This window comes from Bathycoccus prasinos (genome assembly GCF_002220235.1).
Source record: "Bathycoccus prasinos genomic : Chromosome_16".
NCBI classification, from domain to species: Eukaryota; Viridiplantae; Chlorophyta; class Mamiellophyceae; order Mamiellales; family Bathycoccaceae; genus Bathycoccus; species Bathycoccus prasinos.
This window is the reverse complement of record NC_023993.1, coordinates 225,354-248,868: the sequence shown is the minus strand read 5'-3', so window position 1 is coordinate 248,868 and position 23,515 is coordinate 225,354. Positions and strand designations below refer to the sequence as shown.

At 45.6% G+C, this 23,515-nt stretch overlaps 12 protein-coding genes across 12 annotated transcripts; 6 read left to right on the top strand and 6 right to left on the bottom strand.

The window, feature by feature from the left end:
* Positions 1 to 13: 13 nt before the first annotated feature.
* Positions 14 to 1,252, bottom strand: Bathy16g01220 (predicted protein; the record flags this gene model as incomplete). The annotated part of the gene is made up of 1 exon (XM_007508464.1): positions 14 to 1,252. One exon carries the CDS (start codon positions 1,250 to 1,252, stop codon positions 14 to 16), a length of 1,239 nt encoding a protein of 412 aa, XP_007508526.1.
* A 335-nt stretch (positions 1,253 to 1,587) lies between these two features.
* On the bottom strand, positions 1,588 to 2,493 carry Bathy16g01210 (60S ribosomal protein L21; the record flags this gene model as incomplete). Its single annotated transcript, XM_007508487.1, has 2 exons — positions 1,588 to 1,977; positions 2,191 to 2,493. The coding sequence occupies 2 exons, from the start codon at positions 2,491 to 2,493 to the stop codon at positions 1,588 to 1,590; spliced, it is 693 nt and encodes a 230-aa protein (XP_007508549.1).
* A 604-nt stretch (positions 2,494 to 3,097) lies between these two features.
* Positions 3,098 to 4,867, top strand: Bathy16g01200 (unknown protein; the record flags this gene model as incomplete). The annotated part of the gene is made up of 1 exon (XM_007508449.1): positions 3,098 to 4,867. The coding sequence occupies one exon, from the start codon at positions 3,098 to 3,100 to the stop codon at positions 4,865 to 4,867; it is 1,770 nt and encodes a 589-aa protein (XP_007508511.1).
* A 117-nt stretch (positions 4,868 to 4,984) lies between these two features.
* Positions 4,985 to 6,172, bottom strand: Bathy16g01190 (Kinesin light chain (ISS); the record flags this gene model as incomplete). Its single annotated transcript, XM_007508527.1, has 1 exon — positions 4,985 to 6,172. The coding sequence occupies one exon, from the start codon at positions 6,170 to 6,172 to the stop codon at positions 4,985 to 4,987; it is 1,188 nt and encodes a 395-aa protein (XP_007508589.1).
* A 307-nt stretch (positions 6,173 to 6,479) lies between these two features.
* Positions 6,480 to 9,242, top strand: Bathy16g01180 (predicted protein; the record flags this gene model as incomplete). The annotated part of the gene is made up of 1 exon (XM_007508552.1): positions 6,480 to 9,242. The coding sequence occupies one exon, from the start codon at positions 6,480 to 6,482 to the stop codon at positions 9,240 to 9,242; it is 2,763 nt and encodes a 920-aa protein (XP_007508614.1).
* A 1,039-nt stretch (positions 9,243 to 10,281) lies between these two features.
* On the top strand, positions 10,282 to 11,469 carry Bathy16g01170 (oxygen-evolving enhancer protein 3, chloroplast precursor; the record flags this gene model as incomplete). The annotated part of the gene is made up of 3 exons (XM_007508615.1): positions 10,282 to 10,395; positions 10,696 to 10,818; positions 11,095 to 11,469. The coding sequence occupies 3 exons, from the start codon at positions 10,282 to 10,284 to the stop codon at positions 11,467 to 11,469; spliced, it is 612 nt and encodes a 203-aa protein (XP_007508677.1).
* Positions 11,470 to 11,907: 438 nt separating this feature from the next.
* On the top strand, positions 11,908 to 12,639 carry Bathy16g01160 (predicted protein; the record flags this gene model as incomplete). Its single annotated transcript, XM_007508609.1, has 2 exons — positions 11,908 to 12,355; positions 12,497 to 12,639. 2 exons carry the CDS (start codon positions 11,908 to 11,910, stop codon positions 12,637 to 12,639), a joined length of 591 nt encoding a protein of 196 aa, XP_007508671.1.
* A 638-nt stretch (positions 12,640 to 13,277) lies between these two features.
* On the top strand, positions 13,278 to 14,936 carry Bathy16g01150 (ResB family protein; the record flags this gene model as incomplete). The annotated part of the gene is made up of 1 exon (XM_007508559.1): positions 13,278 to 14,936. The coding sequence occupies one exon, from the start codon at positions 13,278 to 13,280 to the stop codon at positions 14,934 to 14,936; it is 1,659 nt and encodes a 552-aa protein (XP_007508621.1).
* Positions 14,937 to 15,292: 356 nt separating this feature from the next.
* On the top strand, positions 15,293 to 19,696 carry Bathy16g01140 (soluble starch synthase III-1; the record flags this gene model as incomplete). Its single annotated transcript, XM_007508491.1, has 1 exon — positions 15,293 to 19,696. One exon carries the CDS (start codon positions 15,293 to 15,295, stop codon positions 19,694 to 19,696), a length of 4,404 nt encoding a protein of 1,467 aa, XP_007508553.1.
* Positions 19,697 to 19,926: 230 nt separating this feature from the next.
* Positions 19,927 to 20,607, bottom strand: Bathy16g01130 (predicted protein; the record flags this gene model as incomplete). Its single annotated transcript, XM_007508579.1, has 1 exon — positions 19,927 to 20,607. The coding sequence occupies one exon, from the start codon at positions 20,605 to 20,607 to the stop codon at positions 19,927 to 19,929; it is 681 nt and encodes a 226-aa protein (XP_007508641.1).
* A 189-nt stretch (positions 20,608 to 20,796) lies between these two features.
* Positions 20,797 to 21,675, bottom strand: Bathy16g01120 (predicted protein; the record flags this gene model as incomplete). The annotated part of the gene is made up of 1 exon (XM_007508608.1): positions 20,797 to 21,675. The coding sequence occupies one exon, from the start codon at positions 21,673 to 21,675 to the stop codon at positions 20,797 to 20,799; it is 879 nt and encodes a 292-aa protein (XP_007508670.1).
* Positions 21,676 to 22,091: 416 nt separating this feature from the next.
* Positions 22,092 to 23,309, bottom strand: Bathy16g01110 (unknown protein; the record flags this gene model as incomplete). Its single annotated transcript, XM_007508623.1, has 1 exon — positions 22,092 to 23,309. One exon carries the CDS (start codon positions 23,307 to 23,309, stop codon positions 22,092 to 22,094), a length of 1,218 nt encoding a protein of 405 aa, XP_007508685.1.
* Between the last annotated feature and the right edge of the window lie 206 nt (positions 23,310 to 23,515).

Here is a 23,515-nt window from a genome sequence, read left to right as displayed (position 1 = left end):
ATCGTTGTTATTACTATGCATTATTGTTCATATAAATCTCTGGATCGTGCGCGAATCGCAAAAGGTTATATTTGTGTTCGCGTTCTTTCATGCCTTTCCATCTGACCGCTTCTGCCTCTTCCATATCAATTTGCTTGAACTCTTCGTCCCAATCTAACTGAGTGGTCGCCAAATCTTTGCACGGAAATGCCTCGTTCTCTTTAGCAATCTCGTCGTCTTTGTAATACGTCTTCTTTTCGCTTTTTTTGAAGACGTTTCCGAAACCATCTTTTTTATCTTTCAGATCTTGTTGTTTACGGAGAAGTTGTAATTTTTTCCGGAGCGGAGCGAGTTCGCGCTTTAACTTTTCCACGTTCGATTCGGTCGCTTCTTCTTCGAGTTGTAACGCAGTATCCATATCTTTCTCTGCTTCTTCCCACTTAAGCAGTTCCAAGCGCGCCTTTGCCCTTCGCATGAGCGCTTTGACGTTATCTTTCTCGCAATCCAACGAATCAGAAGCGAACGCTTCCGCCTCTTTATAATTTTCCATCTTCAAATGTAGCATCGCGAGATTGTTATAAATCTTATGCGCGACTTGAAAGGACTCTTTGTTTTTCTTTTCTCCGTCTTTATCGAATTCGCCTTGCGGTTCTCTCAACGAAAAGATATCCGCGCCTTTATCCCACATGAGTTTCGCTCGGCGATACCGCTTCGTTTGATATAACATGCGGCCGCGCTCCAACATTTTCTCGCCGTACTCCAACCGTTCTCTGTGCGACATCGCAAACTTATCATCTGTAACGCTATCGTCGGTAACTTCAACCACTTTAACTACAAATAAAGCTGTGAAAGTAATCGTTTGCGTCTCGGGTAAAAGCGCGTCGCATAACTGATATTCCGAGGAGGCAAAAATTTTCACCTCGGCGATATCGTTCACCCGCATTTTTAAAAGCGCTTCTTCCAACCCTTCCGGATGCGTTGAGTCTCCAATCGCGAATTTGTGTTCCACCCACGGTACTTTGCTTTTCTCTTCCTCGTTTTCTTCGGCGTACTCGCACAAATCTTTCACTTCAAGTATGATTGAGTTTCCTTCTCTCAAAAGCGGAGGCGTTACGCTCGTCTTCGTTTTGGCAGCTCTCCGAGAGAGAAACTTCAACTGCCCTTGACCCGCGCATATGTCCACAATCACTTCTTCTTCTTCTTCTTCTTCTTCTTCTTCTCGCAGCACGGTTTCCTCCTTCTCGTCCTCCTCTTCGGATGATCTTTCGCGCATGGTGTGGTGTCTCGTCGTCCTTGTTGTGTGTTCCATTTTATATTTTTCAAGGCGTTACTCGTATTTTTTAAGTTTTGTCTACAAATAGTTCTTTCAATGCTAAAATTTTAGTACGTTTTAGATATATTCTCTCTCTGTCTCCCCAATCGTCGTCGACGTCGTGCAATGCCAGCCGTCCGTCCCGAGTTCCCCGTCTGCTCTTTTCCCCGTGTTGTTCTCCAAGCGCTAGTCGCTCGAAAGAAAACGGTTCCAACCTTCTCGCGAAAACTCTCTCTCTCGTGTTCTGCTACTAAGTTTTTTTCTATGCGTGTTTATACATACATACATAAAACTTCTTAAAGCTGCACACCTTCTCTGACGATATCGTACGGGATCGGCGTCAAGATTTCCGTCTTGACGTTTTCCAAAGTAAAACCCTCTCTCGGCAAACCCACCGGTGCTCTCTTCGTGACAATCTTCTTACCCGCCTTCTTCGCCGCGGCGTGCGCCTCGTCGTTCGCCTTTCTTCTCGCTAAGAAATCTTCTCTGCATCGAGAGTGTTGCACGTGCTCGTAACGGATGTGAAGTCTCTTACGGATGATTCTGCCACCGACTTGCTTGTTCACCTCGACACCAACCGCGTGCGGAGTAACATCCCAGACGACGCCAGTTCTACCTTGGTACACCAAGTAAGGCATGCCCTTGTGTTGAGAAGAATCAACTTTGATGTCAACGTAGTCTCCAATCTGCGTGATATGAATGGGATCAAAAAGAGAATAATTAGTCAGTTTCAATAATTAATAACGCGATTCATCGACAACATCTGCTCGAAACACGTCGCCTCGCGTCACACGCGCGCGCGGAAGCACGCGCGATTTTTTTTTCTCAAGGGAAGAAACCCCACAAGTAGTGGGTCGAGGCCGTCGACGAAAATTGAACGAAATGTGTCTTTAAAACACCATCGCGAACGGAAATATCGCCGTTTCTTTCCACGAATGCCTCAAAACATGCGCGGAGTACGCGCGAACGATTTGATTCCAGGAAGAAACGAACGCATTCCCGTCTACATCGATGGTTTTCGACGCCCGAAATTTGAGAAAAAAAACAACTACGCGCGAGCAGAAAGCGGATTCTGTATCACTTACTCTGAACGTTCTCAAATACGTCGTCGCGTTCTTCGGTCCGTTTTGGCGGAAACCGCGCGTGAACATGTTTCTCGTGCCATGTCTGAGACCTCTGCTTCGTGCTCTTTGATTACCCATGTTTGTTTATTCGCAGTGGTAATAAATTTGCGCCTATTTCAATGAAGAACCAAAACTGTACGACTGAGAGAACAAAAAGAGAGTCCTCGTCTGCGACCTGAATTTCGACCATAAACAAAAAAAAGTTCCTGTCCCTTTCGTCGATCGTTTTTGTCTCTTCTCCTTCTTCTACCTTATAACGTTATTCTTGGGGAACGTCCTCTTTCTTAATAAGAAGAAGACAAAGCGTTGTTGTGTTGTTCGGAAGAAGGTGGTGGTCTGTCTCTCCCCGGTCGTCGGTTTCCCTCTGTGAGAAGGCGCATCCTCTTCCTCCAACGACGCATCAATCATCTCATCCCCGTCGTCGTCGTCATCCAACGAAGACGAAGACGAAGAAAGTTGTTCTGTTTTCGTTCCGTTCCTTTTCTGCCAGACAGACAAAAGAACGGTCGACGACGGCCCGAGAGAGAATCGAATTTAATAATCTCTTTGAAAAACGCTCGTCGTTTTCTTCCCGCTTTACCTGTTGTCTCGTTCGTCGATTCATCAACGAAGAAGCCTCAAAAACACTCTCGAATCTCTCCGCACAGAAGAAGAAGAAGAAGAAGAAGGAGAGTAAAAGAAAATGCTGAAAGAGGCGATCAAAGCGGTCGCGGCCGCGCGAAAGAAGAAGAAAGGGCGAGAGATCGCAGAAAAGTCGATCGCCGAAAAAAAGTCGACAACAACATCAGAAGAGAGTGATGTTGACGACGATGATTCCTTACCTTCATCGATCTCGGATGAAGAAGACAAAAACAAAAACAAAAACAAGGAGGCGAAGAAAAGAGGGAGGAGTTCGACGGATTCTGGGGAAACGTTTGAAACCACAACGACGGGGACGAATAACAACGGTACCTCGGAGGATTCGGATGAAGACGGCGAAAAGAAAGAAAAGAATAGAAAACGAAGGATGAGGAGGAAAGGGAGTCCGACAGACACGGACGACGAGGAGGAGGCGTATGTGAGAGAACTATCCACGCAACAACAACGGCTGAAGAAAGTAAAGAGGACGAATATGATCGATACAAATACGGCGATGATGACGGCGCTCGGTGGTGGTGCCGTTCCGGCTGCGCAAGTTGCACCGATAGCAGTTCCACAGCTGACGTTAGACCAAATTCAGCAGTTGCTTGCGCAGCAACAATTGATGCAGATGCAAAATTTGCAGCAACAGTTTGTACTGCAGCAACAGGAGCTCATGAGAAATCCGCCGAAAGATTTCATGTCAGCGTTGCAGTTTTTGCAACAGCAGCAAGTCCAAGCCATGTATAATTTTAATAATTCTGGTGCCAATGCAGCCTCCGCTGCAGTCATGTTGAATCAAGCGACATCTGGATCGTTACCCCCGAGCCTTTTAAATTCTCTTTCTTCGGCTATGAACGGCGGCAACATAGGAAACAACGCGCTCGCGCCTTTGATTCAAGAGGAATTGCAGTTAAAGTTGAAGCAACAACAGATGAAGGAGTATCGAAAAGAACTTAAAAAGAAAGAAAAACTCCTCGAGAAGCAAAAGAAGTATCCGTACGCGAATGAGAGTTTTAAAAGTATCATGAGTCAGCAATTGGAAGGTTCGATGGATCAACAAATGGAAGAAGACGAGGAAGGTGACGAAGAACGAGCAAGGGCGACAGTCTCAGTTCAAAGACAAAGCGATGATAGTGGTCGCATCGCGCCCAAAGCGGGAGCATCTGGTATTGGAGTCCCGACGCAGTCGGCTGCTACGACGACAACAACGATAACGCCTAGTTTGAAAGAACAAAGAGAAATCCTGAACGCCAAAAACGCGAACCACAAGGAAGCGTCGCAATTCGTTTCTGGACGCGCCTGCGGCGTGCAAGGATGCGAATTACTTTGCGAAAAAAGTCGCTCCTTAGTTGGTGTCGTCCAACAGTGCTGCGAAATGCACAAACGCGAAGACAGTTTCAACTTAAAAGAAAGAGAAGGCGTCTTTCGATGGTGTTTCTACTGTCATCGTCCTCAGAAAATCGAAGAGTTTTCATCGAGTAGTAAATCTATTTGCAAGGAAAAGTTTGCGTTGCGAAAGCAAAGACGTAAGTTGGCGAGTCAAAAGCAGAAACTTTTAGCGGAAGCGTCGAAGACGCAGATAGCGATGCAACAATACGTGACGGTAGAGCATCTTCAACAACAACAACAACAACAACAACAACAGTTGATTGAGATGATGCAGTCGAAACAAGCGAAATCAAAATCTTCTAAGAAGAAAGAAAAACGACCGAGGACGTCGGAGGAAAAGGAAGCCATGCGCGCTTTGTGCGATATCCTCGCCGATGAGGAACGAAGAGAGAGCGAAGAGAAACAGCGCGCCGAAAAAGAATCGTCTCAAGAAGATGCCTGAGGAAAAGGCTAGTAGAAATTTAGTAATAATACGAGTGTAAGAAGAAATACAGAAGATATAAAACAAATAATACGCAACATTCGCTATTACTATCTCACTTACTTATTGAATCACCACTTACACTTGCTTGCTGAATTGCGTCTCTATGCGTTTCTTCATCGCGTCCACGTCGTCAAATCTCTTTTTTATTTCATAAAGTTGACACAACCTTCGCATTCGGCGAAATGCCGTTGGCGTGTGACCGATACCAACCGCGTCGGTTATTTTTACCGATCTCTCCAAGACAACGATGGCGTCTTCTATGCGTTCCAACAAGAGCAACGCTTCGGCCATGTGATGTAATGTCAGCGCAATCTCCGGATGGTTCTCGTTTTCAAACACGACTTGCTTCAAGTTCAAACTCGTTCGATAGTTTTCGTACGCCTCTTTCGGCTTGTTGTTTTGCAACATGCATGAAGCCAAATTATGCAACGCTGCTGCTATTGTCGCTTCCGCTTTATATTCTGCTCCTTTTCTCTTATCTACTTTACTACTACTATCACTACTACTGCTACTACTACTACTATTTGGCGTCGTCTCTTTCAATTCTCTCAGTAAATCCAAGCACTCTTTGTATAATCCTTCCGCTTTCTCCCACATTCGTTGCGTCCTCGCGAGTTCCGCCAAGTTATTCAGCGCCGCCGCGACGTGCGCGTCCTTCTCTCCAAATCCAAGCTTTGCTTCTTTCAACGCGCGTTCGAAACATTTCAGAGCGAACTCGATATCTCCGGCTAAGAATTTTTCGCGTCCCAAGTCGGTATACACTCGCCATTGCGCCGTGTGTCTTCCTTTTTTACTTTTCCCGTTCGTTTTCGTCGTCGTTTGTTCTTCTTCTTCGCCTTCAATGTGCACTTCCACGTCTTCCATATTTTCTCTCTCCTCTTTCGTTAAAGAAGAAGGCATTTTCTTCTGCGCGTCCCTTCTTCCTCTTCCTCCTTCTTTTTCGAGACACGAGGCGTGCGAGAGGAGAAAATATAATGGAAGACGACCTGGAAGAAGAAAACCGTTGTTGTTTTTGTTGTTGTCGTTATTCGTATTCGTATTATTACTACGAGGATGCTGATGACGACGACGATGATGCGTTGCGAATTGCGTTGGTGATGATATCGAAATCGTTTCCATCGTTCGTGTCGTCCCCGAATTAAAGAGAAACGCATCGTGCGCAGCTGCGGCAGTAGCTGCAGCAGCAACAGCAGCAGCGGCAGCGGCGGCTCGAAGAACGACTCTTTCCTGCGTAAACGTCGTCGTCCTTCTCAAAATCATCATCTCAACACAAAACAACAACAACTGTCATTTTTCTTTCGTTGTTGTGCTTTTTTCTCTTCTTCTGAGGTGTCTGACTGACAGAGTGAACACATTTTTTGCACCAGAGAAAAGAAGAAGAAAAAAAGAAGAAGGAGAAGAAAAAAGTCAACACAACAAACAGACAAAAAAGAACGTTAAAAAACACCACTGTACACAACACACAGAAGAAGAGTAGTAGAATAGTGTTAGTAATATGAACATATTCTTCTAAACGCGTAAAGTGTTTTATGAGTAGTAGAATAGTAGTGTGAGTATTACTCTTTGAATGATGACGACGACGAATGCGACGACGACGAAGAGTTTTAGTAATAACAAGAAGACGAAGAAGAAGAAAAAGATGAGCAAAATCATCGAGACCAAAACGAACGAGAACGAGGAGAAGAAGGGGAAGAAAAGTGATGATGCTATAGAAGAAGAAGAAGAAGAAGAAGAAGAAGAAGAAAACGACGACTTTAATAAGACGAATAGTAATAATAACGAAAAGACTTTTACGACGATTCCAGAGCACATCAAAACTTTGGCGTTGAACCAAAAGGAGAATCTCGCGCGTTTACTCATCGTCAGCATCTGCAACCGAAAAGATTTGTTCGTTAAAAAATCGACTTTACAGACATTCGACGGCGAAGACTTTCAGCTACTCCGAAACGTTCGAGAGTTATATTTGAACGAGAACGACATCGAAAGAGTAGTCAATTTAGACCGACTTCCAAAGAGTTTAAAGTTGTTACACATCGAAGGGAACAAATTGAATTCGTTCGAGGGCATCCGCGACGTACCGAATACGCTCCAAACGCTCTCGATGAGGAATAATTCAATACGCGACTTCTCCGAAGTCGCGAGAAAAGACGGAAGGAAATGGGATTTAGAATATCTAGATGTTCGAGAGAACGAGTTTGGTAACTTTGCGGATTTACGGTTGGTGGAAGAATTTGTACATTTGAGAGAGTTACGGTTGAGGAGCGAGGAAAACGACAAAAGCGAGAATAATAACGATAAGAAGAGTAACAAGAAGAACAATCCGGTGTGCAAGTTACCTTCGTATCGCATGGCCGTGCACGCGTTTATTCCTTGGTTGGAAATGTTGGACGATATTGGGTTTACCGCCAGTAGTGCGTTGGTGATTGAAGAAGAGAAGAAAATTTTTGAACGAAAACGAATATCTTCGTCGCAGGAAGCTTCGGAACACCAGCGCCATCAACACGTGGAAGAAATCATAGAGGACGATGAAAAAGACGACAACGAGACGGTAGGAGAAGAAGAAGAAGAAGAAGAAACGACGTCGACGTTGTTGTCCCTCGAAGACGACGAGGAAGATAAAGAGAAGAAGAAAACGGCAGCGCAGAAATGGAACGCGAGCGTGAAAATCGACGAGCAACAACAACAACAAGTACAACCTTCTTCGCGACCACTGTCGAAACCGTCGCCTTCGTCCTCTTCGAAACTGATGAATCATATTTTGCGGAACAAGCTAAACGTGTCTTCTTCTATCGCGAAAAGGAAAGATGAGGGCATGCAAACGACGACTACGAATAATAATAATAATAATAATAATGATAGCAACAGCAGCAATAATTATAGAAGTAGTAGTAGCAATAGCAATACGTTAACGTCCAAGTTAGAGAGAGAACTCTACGAGCTGAAGAAAACGTTCGAAACGAAACGACGTGAAAACGAAACTTTAAGCGGTGCTTTGATGGAAGTCACGAACGAGGTAAAGCAAATCGACCACGAGACGTCGGAGATGTACGAGAAAAGCGCCAAGTTAGCGGAACTCTCGAATTTGAATTACGCTTCCGCAAACAGGTATAAAAATGAAGTGGACTTACTGAAACGAGAGTTGAAGGAAAATCGCAAAACGCTCGAAAACGCTCTGAGTGGCGAAGCCGAAGCGTTGGAGGAAGTGAACACTCTGAAATCGACCATAGAGTCCATCAGAAACGAATACAATCGAACGATATCTCGAATGCGCGACGAACACAAGATGGAAATTCGAAAGGTTTCGAAAACAGTCAGTTCGTTGGAGGAGTTGGAATACGCCGCCGAGGACGAAATCGAACATTTACAGGGAAGGATACGAGAGATGGACAAAGACTACTCGAAGAAGTTAGAAGACGTCACGAACGAGAGGAATGCAATCACGAGACGCTTGGAGGCTTCGTTCGAGGAATTGAAAGAGTTGGATTCAGTGTTAGCGACGGAAACGGAAGCGCTAGTGACTGCGGAGAGTTTCGCAGAGGAGTTGTCGACGACCAACGAAAGTTTGAAGAATGAAATGAAGGAGATGAGAGAAGAGTTGATGAGATTGCGGAAAGAGGTGCCAGAGTTGGAAAGTAAGAAGGAAAAGTTGAGCGACGAATGTGGATCTCTCAAAGAGGAGCTGAAAGCGAAAGAGGCCGCGATTGCTGCTCAACTCGAAAAGGTGAAGAAAGCGGATACAGACTTGGCCGAAGCTTCTTTGAAAGAGGAAAGCGCAAAGAAAGCAAACTTGGAGGTGGCGCACATGCGAGAAAGTCTGGACTTAAAATCTGCGATGCTCGAGAACTCGAACGCGTTAGTCACGAGCTTGAAAGAGGAAGTCGTAAAACTTTCCAAAGAGAACAAGGAGTACGCCGTAGCGCACGCCAAGTGTTCTACGACTTTAGAGAGTCAAGACGCCAGGGTGATACAGTTGGAGAACGAGTTGAAAACGGAACGTTCGAAACGCATGGCGTTTGAACGAGCACACGTTGGTAGCAAAGACGAGATTATTGCCAGGGACGAGATGTTGCACTGGGCCAACGGTGAGGTGGAACGGTACGGGATCTTATTAGAGGAGGTGAAAGAGGAGAAGGAGGAAATCATTGACATTGCGCGAAACTTGCAAGAGCAATGCGACGACTACAAGCGAATCGCGGAAAGAGCGTTCAAAGAGAAGGAAAGCGTCGAAGAGGAAATGCGAATGCTTTTGAGTTCACAAATACGACGCGAAGAAGAATTTGATATGGTGCGGCAAGTGTTCGCGAAAAGCTCGTTGATGAGCGGAGGCAGTTAGAAGAAACAACACGCATGACGAATATATATTTTTGAAACGAAGACACGTAATGTACACTCAAATCGTAATAGTCCCACTCAAGGTTCTTAAAACGAACTTTTAATGTTCGTGCGACATCGCTACCAACGCGTTGACGTGGCATTGAAAAGGCAACAAGGGCGTCTTTGCTTTTCTTTCACAAACTCCTTTTTTTCTACTACTCTTTCAGAATTAATTCTCATTTGCCTAATTAATGAGCGTAATTACTGTTTCCCTTCATTTATGTATTGTTCAATTAATATTTTCTCGCGTGTAAAGTAATAAAATGGCTGAAAAAACATTCAATTCGGTAAGAACGTTCGGGAATGATTATATTTGTTTTATTAATTTTAACGGAAATATGCTCCATATAAAAGATATCATAAGTAGTCTGGGGATAATAAAACATATAAAACATGATATGGTATAGTTGAAATAATTCATGAAGTACAAACAAGGATTTAAAATCCACTTACTAAAATTTAAATAATTAATAAATTTAAACAATAAATAAACTTCGTGTAAATATATGATTTTAGTAAATGTATTTAACGAATAAATCGAATAATATATTAATATTCCCAAAATGTGCGCTTTGACTCGGGAAAATGTCATTGCACGCGTTAAATAAAAAAATTTATCTCGCCAGAGGCTCTTTTTTTTAAAAACAAGTACTAGAAAAGTAGAGAGCGTGCTTTTCGTTTTGCACTCACTGCTAAAAGCGCGCTTTAGAATCGCTTTGAACCCACACTCATAATAGATAGTACTCTCATTTCCGCACGTTTTTCGTGCGTCTTGTTCGCACACCGAAGCTACATTGTCCTCCGAGTTTTGTTTCCTTTTTCTGTGGGGCGTTCGGTTTTTTTTTCTCTTTTTTTTGCCCAACCAACAAAAATTCTCTGTCAGAATCAGATTCCAAGAAATCTTCGAGAACAACTTTTTTTGTGCCAAACCATCGCAAAGAATTCGAACAAATTCGCTCCGAAAACGCCATAACTACACACAAAAAACTAGAATAAAGATGTCTGCTTTAACTTCATCGTTCACCGCCAACTTGGTTTCGGTCAAATCTGCCGCCAAGAAGTCCCAAAAGGTTGTCGTCGGCGTCCACGCGTCCAACGAATTCGCCAAGAAGGTACGAAAATTTCTTCGCTAAAAAAACTCTTGATTTCTTTTGTGTTAATCGCGCGCCGATCGGTGGTTCGAACACGCAGTCGCGAATGGAAAAACGAGAATGTTCGCATCGATTTGAATAAAAGTGATGTTTAGCTACGTTTTCCTCGCGTTCGAGTCGAATTCCACGTTTATTTTAGCATCCGTCGTGGGCGTTTTCACTCACCGAATTTTTCTCTTTCAACCATCATCACTCCCTTCTGGAACGCTCTTTCTTGCTTCCTTTTGTTCTTTGCTTTCGCAAAAAATTGAAAAAAAACAGAGCATCTCCTTCGTCGCCGCGTCTGTCATCGCGTTGCAAGCGTCCCCGGCGTTGGCGATGAACGCCATCGAGCTCACGGATAAGAGAGCCGAAAACGTTGGTGGTTTGCAGCTCATCTACGAGGTATGTATTTCGTCCTTCGCTTGGATTTGAAACGTATTCGTTTCCGAAACTTTCGCGCGCGCTGCTCTTTGCTCTTCTTAGCCAGGAAAAAAGAGAGAGTTCTCGCAAAAACCAACCAAAACTGGTGAAACAAACAAAAGAGATTTTCTGCGTCATCCGATTTTTAATTGATTCGTTTGTTCTTTGCGGTTGGAAGACGAAAAAAGAGTTCGTTATTTGAGAGGAATTTTTTCTTACCAACAAGTCTTCTTCTTCTTCTCTCTTCTCTTACAACAGGCGCGTGACTTGAACATCAACGAATCCACGAGAGGCGACGGGGCGTCCAGATTTGCTTTGCAAAAGTTGTCCACGGAACAAACTGCGGCGAGAGCGAAGGAAGCGACGGCCCGTTTGTCCGGGGAAGTTTCGGAATACGTCAACAAGAAGTACTGGACCCAAGCCGGTAACGCTTTGAGACGTGCTGTGTACACTTTGAGATTTGACGTCAACAACCTCGTCGCGGAGAAGGGTGGTGATGCGGATGCCGCCAAGGACTTGTTCAAGACCATCGAATCGCTTGACTTTGCTATCCGATCGAAGGACTTGGACACCGCCTCCCCGTTGGCCGCGGCGGCTGCCTCCAAGGCGGACGCCATCCTCGCCGCTTTCTAATCATCTAATTTAAAAATATTAAGAATTATTTAGAAAGAGAGAGAAAGAGGGTGTGCGTTTTGCAGTTGAACGGCTTACGGTTGCGATTTGTAATAAATCGCGTTTTCTTTTACGAACACTCAGAGAAAAGAGAGAGAGAGAGAGAGAGAGAGGAAGAACTTTTTGCATCGACGAGAGAATAGAACTCTCGGAGACATAGAGAAAAAGAGAGCGAGAGACGGAGAGAGTGAAAATAATAGTGTTTATTTTATGTAATGGTAAACGCCCGGGTTCATTTCGCTTTGAGCTGTGCGCGATTTTTTAGTTGAAAACGAGTACTTAACCTTACTTACGCGTCGTATTCGCGTTTACCCCTTTGCGTTTATGATATCGCGTCCGACAAAAGTCTTTTCGCGATTTCCCTCACTTTTCGTCTTCGGAACAGACTAAGAATTAAACATGACGTCCCGTTCGTACCACTGCTCTCGCGTTTTCTCGCACCACCTCGACCACCACCGCCTCCAAAGAAGAAGATCGACAAACTCTTCTTCTTCTTCTTCTTCTTCTCGTCGTCTGAATCGTTCTTTCGTAAGGAAAACGACGACAAATGCATCGTCGTCTGAAGAATCGTCGTCGGAAGAACAACAAAAGTCTTCTTGGAAAGTCGTCTCCGAGTCTCCGTTTTCCAACAGCAGCAGTACTACTACTAATAATAGCACGAATAATAAGAATACTCTCGAGGATTCTTCGTTAGCATCCGAACAGCCGAGTAGGCTACGGATTGAAGCCGAGTCGTCGTCGACGAGAACAACGGAAGAAAATAATGTAGGAGAAGAGAAGGTTGGTGGAATACCAATACACTCGAGTCGACGCGCGACGAAGATGTTATTCACCTGCAACAAGTGCGGTACGTTTCTTTCATTCTCACAACAAAGTTTCTCATTCTCTCTCTTTTTCATTCGTAATGACGCATCGTAAGAAGATTCTGACCAAAGTAGTACTCCTCTCTCTCTTTCTCTGAAAACCGATTGTACGCGTTGAAATACAGAAACGCGAACCGAGCGAAAGGTAAACAAAGCAAACTTAACCACCGGGACGACCTGGGTCCAGTGCGGGAACCCGTCGTGTATGGTCTGGCACAAAATAGTCGATAACTTAGGTTTGATTTACGAGTGTTCCGAGATGGAGTAGTCGTTAAAACAGTAGTACATAGAGTAGTAGTATTCATTGACTTGATCAAGCGCTTTTGTTCGTTTGTCTTCTTCGTAGTATTTAGTAGAGGAGTCGTATTGGAAGTAAAATCTCATCACTGTATCCGTCACAAATTAGAGTAGTATTATTATTAAACTCTTTGTTGACGGGACTCATTCAGAGCTCTCTCTCTCTCTGTGTGTGTGTATACGCGCGCGCGCAAAGGAGAAAAAGTTGTTGTTGTTGTTGGAATTAAAAGAAGATATAAGAGATACTAAGGGCGGCAAAGTTTCTTCTTCTTCTTCTTCTTCTTTTAATTCCAATTGTGTTTTGCGTTGTGACGGCGTCGACGTCTTTCAGTCTTTCAAAGAGATTTCATTTCCACCAAAAACCGACGGAGAGAGAGTGAGATGATGAGGAGTAGTACGTATTCTCCTCGTCCTCAAAGTTTTCGTCAAAACTCGTCGTCGCGTTTCTCATCGTCGTCGAAAACGAGTCGAAGGACTTTTACGACGACGACGATGAGAAGAAGGAGGAGTGTGCGATATTGTTGTCTTCTTTCTTCGAGTGGTGGAGAAGAAGAACACAAAATAATACGCTTCAGCAGGGATGCGACGACGACGACGATAAAGATGATGATGACGAATAAAACTACGACCATAAGAAAGAAGAAGTTGCGAGGAGGACGCGTTGTTGTCGCCGCGAACGGTGGTGACAACGAGAAGAATAAAGCGCCCGAACCGACGATTCGCGGGACGAATACGACGCGAACGAAAGAAGAAGAAGACCGAGCGTTTAACGAGTTCCTAATGGGCGATATAAAAAAGACGTTTAAGAAGGCGTTGAAGCGAGTGTCTTCGCTACCGTTAGCAATTTCGGAGTTTGGCGCCATCGCGGGGTTCTCGGCTTTAGGGACCGTCATCGAACAGAATAAAAGTTACGCGTGGTACGTGGAAAATTATCCAGTCGGCGAGGACGCGCCGCTTTTCGGTCTGTTGGATTTTACATTCATTTTGAATAGCGGGTTAGACCACGTGTATACGACGTGGTATTTCTTATCGCTACTATCGTTGTTGGCGGTTTCGTTGACGGCGTGTACGGCGACAAAACAGTTACCGGTGTGGCGAGTCGCCGCAAAGTGGAAGTTTATCAAGAAACCGAAATTTTTAGTCAACTCGAAAACCATGGACGAACGAGAGAGCGTGAAAGATGCGAGCGTGATAGATTTAGCGAACAGCTTAGCCGAACGAGGGTACCAAGTTTTCTTGAGAGAGGAAGATAAAGAGCAATATTTATACGCGTTTAAAGGTTTGATTGGGCGATTGGCGCCGATTGGTGTTCACTTCGCGCTTCTGTTAACGTTAGGCGGGTGCGCGTATAGCGCATTAGGCGGCCTCGGTGGATCTATCATGGCACCGGAAGATACCAGTTTTACCATTGCGGACGGGTTAACCAGAGGATCACCGTTATCGAAAGTCCCGAAATTCGCGAAAACGAATCAAGTTTTCGTGAAGGATTTCACCATCGATTATTTACCGAGCGGTCAAGTCAGTCAATTTTATTCCAACTTATCCGTCATTGACGAGAAAGGCAACGAGGTGGATAACAAAGTGATATCAGTGAACGTGCCTTTACGTTACGGAGGCGTGACTATGTACCAAACGGATTGGTCTATGAGTTCAATGAGAGTCACGGTTATACCAAAACTCGAGGTGGACGCGACGAATAGTGATACTAATAGCGAGAGCAGCAGTAGCAGTAAAAGCAGAAGTAGTAGTAGTAGTAGTAGTAGTAGTAGTATTGGTAAACGAGAAGAGCTCGTGTTACCGATGGCTAATTTGGAAAACAAAGGCAATTTCAAAGGGAAAATCTGGGGTACTTTCCTCCCTATCGGCGACGACGCCGACGCGAGCGAAAACAAAAAAGGCATCTCCCTCGTCGCGCGAGACTTCCAATCCGTCGCCATTTACGACTCCAAAGGCGCCTTCGTCGGCGTTCGACGACCAACCTCCAAAAAACCAATCGATGTGGACAACATCTCCTTAGTCGTCGAAGAAATATCCGGCGCGACTGGCTTAGAATTGAAAACCGACCCGGGCGTCCCTTTCGTCTACGCCGGTTTCGCCGGATTACTCGTCACCTCCTTCCTCTCCTTACTGAGTCACTCTCAAGTTTGGGGAGTCCAAAAGAACGACGGGAATAAAGTCTTATACGTCAGTGGAACGAGTAACCGTGGCAAGGAGGAATTTCGAGTCGAATTTGACCAAGTTTTGGACGAGTTACCCGAGTACATTTAATAGTAATACTCTTACTCTTATTACAACTGCTACTAGTTGAACAGATTTCATCACGAAAGACGTTTTTATAAAAATTTTTTTCTTTTTTCTGACAGGGGGTCGCCCCTTTCTCTCGAATCTTGAATCCTCTTCGACACCTCTCTTTTTACCTCTCGTTTCTCCCTTTCGTCTTTCTGTTCGTGGATAAAGCCATTCTGTTTTTGTGGAGTCGAGGCCTTTCTGCGACCACAGAAATAATAAAGCGTCTCTTCAGTTCTTCATATACTCTCTTAATAGGGGAGGAGGAAAAGCGCTTTCCGCCGCAAGAAGGTTTATCATTTTTAGAAGAATAAGAAGAAGAATAACAATACATAATAATGCGCGCGACGACGATTCAGACGACGACGACGCAGTTTACCACGGGAGGTGCGAATACGTCGTCGTCTCGAAACCAGATTCAGAAGATTACCAACAACGCCGGGACCGCGAAAGCGGATAATCTTCATCGGGGAAGAACAAAATTAACGAGGAGGAAAAATGTTCTCAGTCGCCCTTTTACGAGGGTGGTGGTGGTGTCGTCCTCGTCCTCGAACGATCACGATGTTCTCGGTTTAAGAGGAGGACAAACAAAACGACGGGGAGTTGGTGTCGTCGCGCGGATGACATCTGCGGCAGACACTTCCTCGTCCTCCTCGTGCACGATATCTCAAGAGCTCGCGAACTTGGAACAAGAGTTTAGAGACATGTTGGATCCAGATTCAGATTCGAAACCGAGAGCGGCGGACGTGAGAGCGATGCGATCGAGAATCAACGCGTTGAAAAGAGAAGTTGCGAACGGGAACGGCGCGAATATCATTCAATCGCAAACGAAGACGAGAGCGCCGGACGCGAAAGAAATCGCTCGGAAAGAGCTGGAACGTTTGAGAGAAGAACGCGAGAAACTTTTGAAAATGAGAGCGCAAGTGGAAGAAAACGAACGATTGAAGAAAAAGAACAGCGACAAAGGTATTGCTACGAGTGCTGCGAATAACGTAGAACCAGAGCACGATAACCCGGTGACGACGACGACGACGCAGAAACCGAAACCGGCGGACGAACGCAAAGCGAGAGTCGCGCACATGGAAGCGGAGAAGCATAAAGAGGCTGTTAATATTGGCACGGTTGTCATGGACGACGAGATGAAAGCTCTGTTGGCGAAAGAAGAGCAGGCGAGAAAAGAAGCGGAAGAATTGGAAGCGTCGAGATTGATGGCAGAGGCTGAGGAGGCAAAGTACGCGGCGTATCTGGAAGAGTCGGGTGATTTCATGAACACGAATTCTGGGATTCGCTCGGGTATTAACGATCCGTTCTTGGACAGAGCTTTCATAGTGGAAAAGTTAGAGTCGGAGCTTTTGGAAAACTTGGAAATGCAATCAGATCTTCGCGCGATTGAGGACATCGAAGACCAACTGGAGTCACAAAAGAAAGAAGCCGAAGAGGCGAGACGAGCGAAAGACGAGGCCGAAGCGGCGAGACAGCTTGCGGAAGCGAAGCAAAAAGCGGAAGAAGAAGAAGCGCGTCTAATCGTGGAAAAGCAACAAAAAGAAGCGCGCGCAAACGCTGAAAAGATTGCCGCCGCGCAAGCTGAATTGAAAGCCATGGAAGCCGAAACGAAGAGGTTGCAGAGACTCGCCGAAGAGAAGAAGAAACAAGAAGCTGTTGCCCCAGAAGCATCGACGACGACGATCGAGTCTCCAGGTTCGCAAGCTATTCGAGATCTTCTCGAGCAAAAGCAAGCTGAAGCGGCTAAAGTCCGTGAGTTGGGTATGGTCGAAGACGAACTCGCCAAGCGCGAAGTTGCAGAGGCGGCAAAGAAGAACAAAGCTATCCGCGAAGCGAAAGAAGCGGAAGAGTTGGCAGCCAAGAAAGTCGCCGAAGCCGAAGCCGAATTGAAGAGAAAAGCGGAAGAGGAAGAGGAAGCTAAACGCGTGGCGGAGTTGAAAAAGATGGAAGAGGCGAAGAAAGCGAAAGAAACGTTGATGCGTTTAAGGCAAGAAGCGGAGGAGTTGAAAGCAGCTGCAGAGGCGAAAAAGTTACGCGAACAAGCCTTGGCGAAAGCACAAGCGGAAGAAGAAGCTTTGACTGCGCAAGCGGAAAATGAGAGAATAGAAATGGAAGCGAGAGAAGCGGCCCAGGCAGAAGCGACGGCGAGAGGAGAAGCTGAAGCGCGGGCCATCGCCGAGGCTGAGGCACAAGCTCAAGCGGAAGCGGAAAGGAAAGCGATTGAAAAACAGCTCCGAATCGAAGAGCTCGCGAGAGAGGAACAAGCCAAAGCGGACGCCGCGAAAGCAAAAGCCGATGCTGAGTACGCAAAAGCAGAGCAACAAGCAAAGAAATTGCAAGAAAAGACGGAGATTTTGAACGACGACAATATCGAACACTTGAGAGCAAAATACGAAGAATTGGCGAGAGAATCCGAAGCATCTCCAGGTGCGAGAAGAGACTGGGCAGAAGCGTTGAAAATCGCTGGTGATAAGGTCAGATGCATGGAACAGCACTCGCATGGTCAATCGCCGAAGAACGATGCGCTCTGGACGGTGTCTCCGGCGACTCCGGTGCCCGGTCAATCCGTCACCGTTTCGTACTGCAACCAAAACACCGTTTTGAACGGTAGACCGAAAGTTTTTGCTCATTTTGGTACTAACCAATGGTCGAATGGTGCCGAGCAGTTTGAAATGAAGGCAAGAACGTCGGCCGTTGCCGATGACTCTACCGTCTGGTTCGACTTGGATGTTTCCGTGCCGAGCAAAGCAGTCATTTTAGACTTTGTCTTCTCCGACGGTAACGGCGCATACGATAACAACAATAGAGGTGATTTCCACGTTCCAGTTGCGGGAGCAAACGAAATGCTGGAGAGATCTCGCATCGAGTCGTGCATCAAAATCTACGCGAAACTTCGATTAGAGCGAGAAGAAGAAGATCGGTTGGAAGAGTTGAGACAAGCGGAACGAACGAAGTTAAAGAAAATCGCGAAAGTGAAAGCTGCAGAACTCACGGCGAAACAAAGAGCGCACGTTTTGTTCACCATTCCAGAGTTTCCAAAAGCCGGCGAACCCTTCAAATTATGCTATAATCCAAAGAATACTACTTTGAAAGATGCGACGGGCGTTTCCGTCGTCGGCGGGTGGAACCGATGGAACCACGAACAGGCGTTACCGATCACGAAATTGTCCCCAGATCCAAGCTGCAAGGCGGATTCGCAAGATTATTTCTCCGTCGAATTGACGTCGCCGAAAGACGCGTTCATGTTTGATTTCGTCTTTTGCGATCAGGACGGTAACAATTACGATAACCGTAATCGTTTGGACTATCACTTGCCTATCGCCGGAGGCATCAATTCGGATGGATCGAAGGCTGCCGAAAAGCCAATGCACGTCATGTCAGTTGCCGTTGAGATGGCGCCGATTGCTAAAGTCGGTGGTTTAGGCGACGTCGTCACATCGTTATCGCTCGCGGTTGAAGCCGAAGGACACAGAGTCGAAGTTGTCTTGCCGAAATATGATTGCATGAAATATGATTTAATCGATGACTTGAAAGAAGAGAAAGGTTTTGAGTGGGGTGGAACGTACAATCACGTATATTCTGGCACCGTCGAAGGCGTCAAAACGTTCTTTATCGACCCAGATAATGGAATGTTTAAAGTAGGCATGGTCTACGGTACGGACTACCTCTCGATTCCCATGACTGATCAAGAACGTTTCGGATTCTTCTCAAAAGCCGCGCTCGAGTGGATGTTACAATCTGGCAGGAATCCGGATATCATTCACATCCACGATTGGCAAACGGCACCGGTGGCAAAGTTTTTAGCCGAAGATTACGCGCCGTATGGTTTGGATAACCCAAAAGTGATTTTCACCATCCACAATTTGCACTACGGTCAAGCGTTGATTGCGGACGCCATGAATAATTGCGCGATTGCCACCACGGTATCGAGAACGTACGCCAAGGAGATCGCCCACGAAGGTTGTGTCAATCCAAACTTGCACAAATTGCACGGCGTCGTAAATGGCATAGACCCGGACATCTGGGATCCGAGAAACGACAAGTTCTTACCGCAATTCTTTGGCGAAGACGAAGTCATTCCGGGCAAAGCTGCTGCACGACAAGCGTTGTGTTCGAGATCAAACTTATACAATAATCCAGAAGTTCCGATGATAGGTGTCGTCACGCGTTTGACGCATCAAAAAGGTATCCATTTGATTAAACGAGCAATCTATCGCGCTTTGGAGAGAGGGTGTCAAGTGTGCTTGTTAGGCTCTGCACCAGACGAGAAAGTCCAAAAAGAATTTGAAGAGATGGCGCATCAATTAAAGCAAGAGCATTACAACACGGCTGCGTTGCACCTGTTCTACGACGAAACCATGTCACACTTCATCTACTCCGGAGCGGATATGATTTTGGTCCCGTCCATGTTTGAGCCGTGTGGTTTGTCGCAGCTCATTGCCATGCGTTACGGCACCGTTCCAGTGGTCAGACGCACCGGTGGATTAGCCGATACCGTTTTTGACGTCGAGCACGATCATGCTAAGGCTGCCTGGGAAGGCATGACCCCGAACGGATTCTCGTTCGATGGTACCGACGAAGGATCGATCGATTACGCGTTAGATAGAGGTATCGACATGTTCTACAACGACATCGATGTGTTCAGAAAGTTGCAAGCGAATTGCATGAGCCAAGATTGGTCGTGGAACAGACCTGCGATTGAATACATAGAACTCTTCCACGCCGCTAGGAAAGCCTAAAGGCATACAGTAAAAAGAAGAAACCATTAATTATTTAACGAAAGAGAAAGAGAAAGAGAAAGAGAGAGAGAGAAAGAGTGAGGAGAAAACTATACTAGTGTACAGAACAAAAATCAAAATACGATGACTGACAAAGATGACGACGAACGAAGTCATCATCGCGCGATAAATACTAATTTTTTATAATAAAGGCTGCATTACTACTTATTACATTGCTATCATTTCCTCATCTATACTCTCTTCATCTTGCACGAGATCCCGGCATCTTTTCTTCCGCAAACGTCGCACTCTCCGGCGCCTTTCTCGTTCACTTCTAAACATTTTTCCACGCGTTCGTGAATGATCGTCGTCATCAACGGATGTAAAGCGATCGGAGCCGCTACCATGTACTCTAATTCGTATTTCCCTCTGTATTCTTCCGCGGCTTCTTCCACTAACCGCGGAATATCCTCTTTCACGTGCCTTCCCGGGCTCAGAAAAAATGGTGCGACGACTATTTTTCTACAATTTTTCGTCTCGATCAACTCGCGAAAAGCGTCCGCGATGGACGGCGACGCGAGCTCCATGTGCGCCGGTGCAACTTCGTATTTTCTTTCTTTACTATAACTATTATTATCATCGCTATTATAATCACCACCTATGGTACTCCCGTACATCATCTCAAACATCTCCGCGAATCGTTCCAACTGTTCGTTGCTCGACTTGGCGCGACTCCCGTGGTCGACGAGAACGATGCCGACTTTTTCCTCGTTAAAGTCGCCGCTGTTTACAACAATCCGCAGTCGTCCCCGTTCTCGTTGTTGTGGTTTTTTCGAAGAAGAAGAAGAAGACTTTAAAGAAGACAAAGAGCGAGTAAAACTACTACTGAAATTGTTCTTCGAAGAATTCAGAGTCATCATCGTCATCGTCATCGTCATCAATCGATATCGAATAAAAACTTTTCTGTGTCGGATAAAGTGGAGGAAGTGTGCGAGAAGCGAAAAGAGGAGGAAAAGTGCTGAAAATGAATCTGCTCAAGTATTGTTGCAACGAGAAGAGAAGAGTCGCGAGGAAGAAAGCACTTTGTATATTTACAAACAACAAGCATATATCATCATAATCTATTTTACCGGTGAAAACGGCGCAGCACTGCACAACGTCGTGTTAAAATGCGTCACCATTGGCGCTATTTTCCCGATGGTTTCTCGCCAAGCGTCCGCCGTCCTCGCCGCTTCTCTGACTTTGATGTGCGATTGGTAGCTCGGATACTTCCAAATTTCCACGAATTTATTTAAATCTCCAACGTCTGCGTATCCAATCCAAACGAGTTCGCTTAATTTTTCCGTATCTGAGGCAATTTTAGACGGTAAACCTTCGGCGTATAAGTTTTGCATCTTCGGTATCGGATTGTAGCCTAACTGTAACGTGTACGTTCGGATCTCAAAGATTGAAGAAGAAGCGTTGGAATCCTCATCTTTCGAAGCTTTCTCTTTAAAACTATTCACGTGTAAGCCGGCGCTCTTCGTCGCCACCGCTGCTTCGATGTACACCTCGCTCGTTTGCTCTTCCACCATCCCTAAACTCTTGCGTAAAAAATTTTGCCACTCCTCGTTTTTGCGCATATCTGAACGAACTTTGTCTCGGTGGTCGTAATCCTCGTAGTGGTAAACGTGCGTGACAGTGTTTAACTCCGAGCCGACTTCGGGAACGTAGAAACCGCAAAACCCGTTTTGCGTCAGTTTCTTCCTCAATTGGCTGGACTCTTCGCAGAGTTTGATGTATTCCGCCCGTTTAGCCGGTGGGATTTTATACCGACGGAGTTCGTAAAAACCTTTCGGGGAAGGAGGAGGTGAAGACGTCGTCGTCATCAACCGAGACGAGGACAGAAGAGTCACCCCCCCGGCATTCGTATTGTTCCAAGAACAACTTTTATAAAAACTGGTAGGAGTAGTGAGCGACGAGGAGGCCGAGAGATTGGTCAGTCGTCGAAGGGAACGCATTGTGATGATGATATGTGAGAGTTCTTCCGCGCGTGTCGATGATATGATGTGTTGTTGTTGTGTGGTGAGTTTTTTTATCCTTTTTGTTTGCATTAAAAAACTCTTTCTTCTCTCAAAGGTTTACACTCTTCCTTATTATCGCCCTTTTGTTTGTGATTTGATCATACTACTCTCTCACGAACTCTCTTTCTGTTGCTAATTGTGGCTATTGGTTTCTAAAATGTTTAATAATATATGTATTCTTGACTTGTTGTTTTGTACACGGATCCGTTTTTTTTCTTTCTTCTTTTTCTTTTTCTCGTTTTGTTTGTTTCTTTTCTTTTCGTTTTGTTTTCTGATTCGTTTGTATAATATAATAATTGTTTGTTTGTGTTTCTCTCCCCTTTACATCATCACGAAATGATGATGAGAGATTATTAAGTTCGATCGGACGGACTTGGCGTGGAGATGATGGTCGTTTTTGACTTTTCTTGAATGTCCAAGGCGCGTTTCTTCGCCTCGACGGAAGCTTTGTAATTTTCGCGCCTCTTCTTCATCTCCTCTTCCGCCACCCGTTTCCTCTCGGCTTCCTTTTCTTTTATGAGCTTCAGTCGTTGCAGTCTAATTTCTTTCTCTTTTTCCATGTCTTTCGCAGACCCATCGCGGTTTTCGAACGTACGTTTCGTTCCCGAAACTTGGTAGCCGTGCGAGGAAATTGTGCGCTTCTTGGTGTCGAGTAAGAAGGACGACTTTGGTTTCATTTGTTGCTGTTGCTGCTGAAACGAGCTCTCGAGAGATTTAGAAACGATGGCAGTTGAACCGGTGGTGGTTGCACCCGTCGTCGACGAATCGACGTTCGAAATGACGTCCCCGAACCGATTGACGCGTTTCGCGCTCACTTCGAGGTACGACTTTCTTCTCGGTTTCTCCAACTTTTTCAGCGTGAAGTGTTTATTACTCGTCGAGGTCGTTTGATCGGAGTTACTACCACGAGTGGTAGTTCTACTGCTGTTCAAATACGAGCTCTCTAACGGCGCGTAGACGTTGTTGAACGTCGAAAATAACGCGTCTTTTTCTTTCTCTTCATCGCCGCCAGTCATCTTCTTCGTCTCCTCGCGATCGATGAGACTCTTCAACTTCTCTCGAATGCTCTTCAGCGCGTCCGAGACAACGGGCACGCTTTCTACAAACGCACTCACGTCCACAACCGACACGCTCTCTTCATTTTCTTTCTCTTTTCTACTCTTGATCGCTTTTGAAATCGCTTGCACCCACTGATCTTGATCTTTCGCGCCCAATTCAATTACCGCGTCAAAAACGTTTGAATTCGTCGTCGACGTTTTCGAGGACGATTTCCCTTGGACGGCGGTGGAATTCAGCCCTCGGGTGAAAAACAGCGCGTAAAAGAACCCTCTTCTCACTTCCGGCTCGAAAATGTTATAGTTATTCGCGAAAATATCCACGACATCTAAACTCAAGTTCAAATTCGCCGGTCCCCAGTCGCTGGATAACTTTATCGCGTCTTTTCCGAGGAGCAATTTCGCGGCGGTTTGCATTTCCTTCTTCCTCTCTCGCAAAAACGCGGAGGAAGATCGATCCCCTGACGTCAACGCCAGAGGAACCCCGGCGGTCGGATGCGACGCGACGTTTGCCATTCTCGCTCTCGCTTTACACGAACGACTAAATTCCGCGCTCGATCGATCGACTCTCGATGAGATTTGAGGAGAAGAGTGAGTGACTTTTTGACTCAACAACAGCAACGTCGACGTTTTACGCGCGTTGCTGTTGTTGAAAGTGAGGAATCGAGAGGTGCCTTTTCATTTTCAAACACAAGAGAAAAATTTGTTTTTGAACAGAAGAG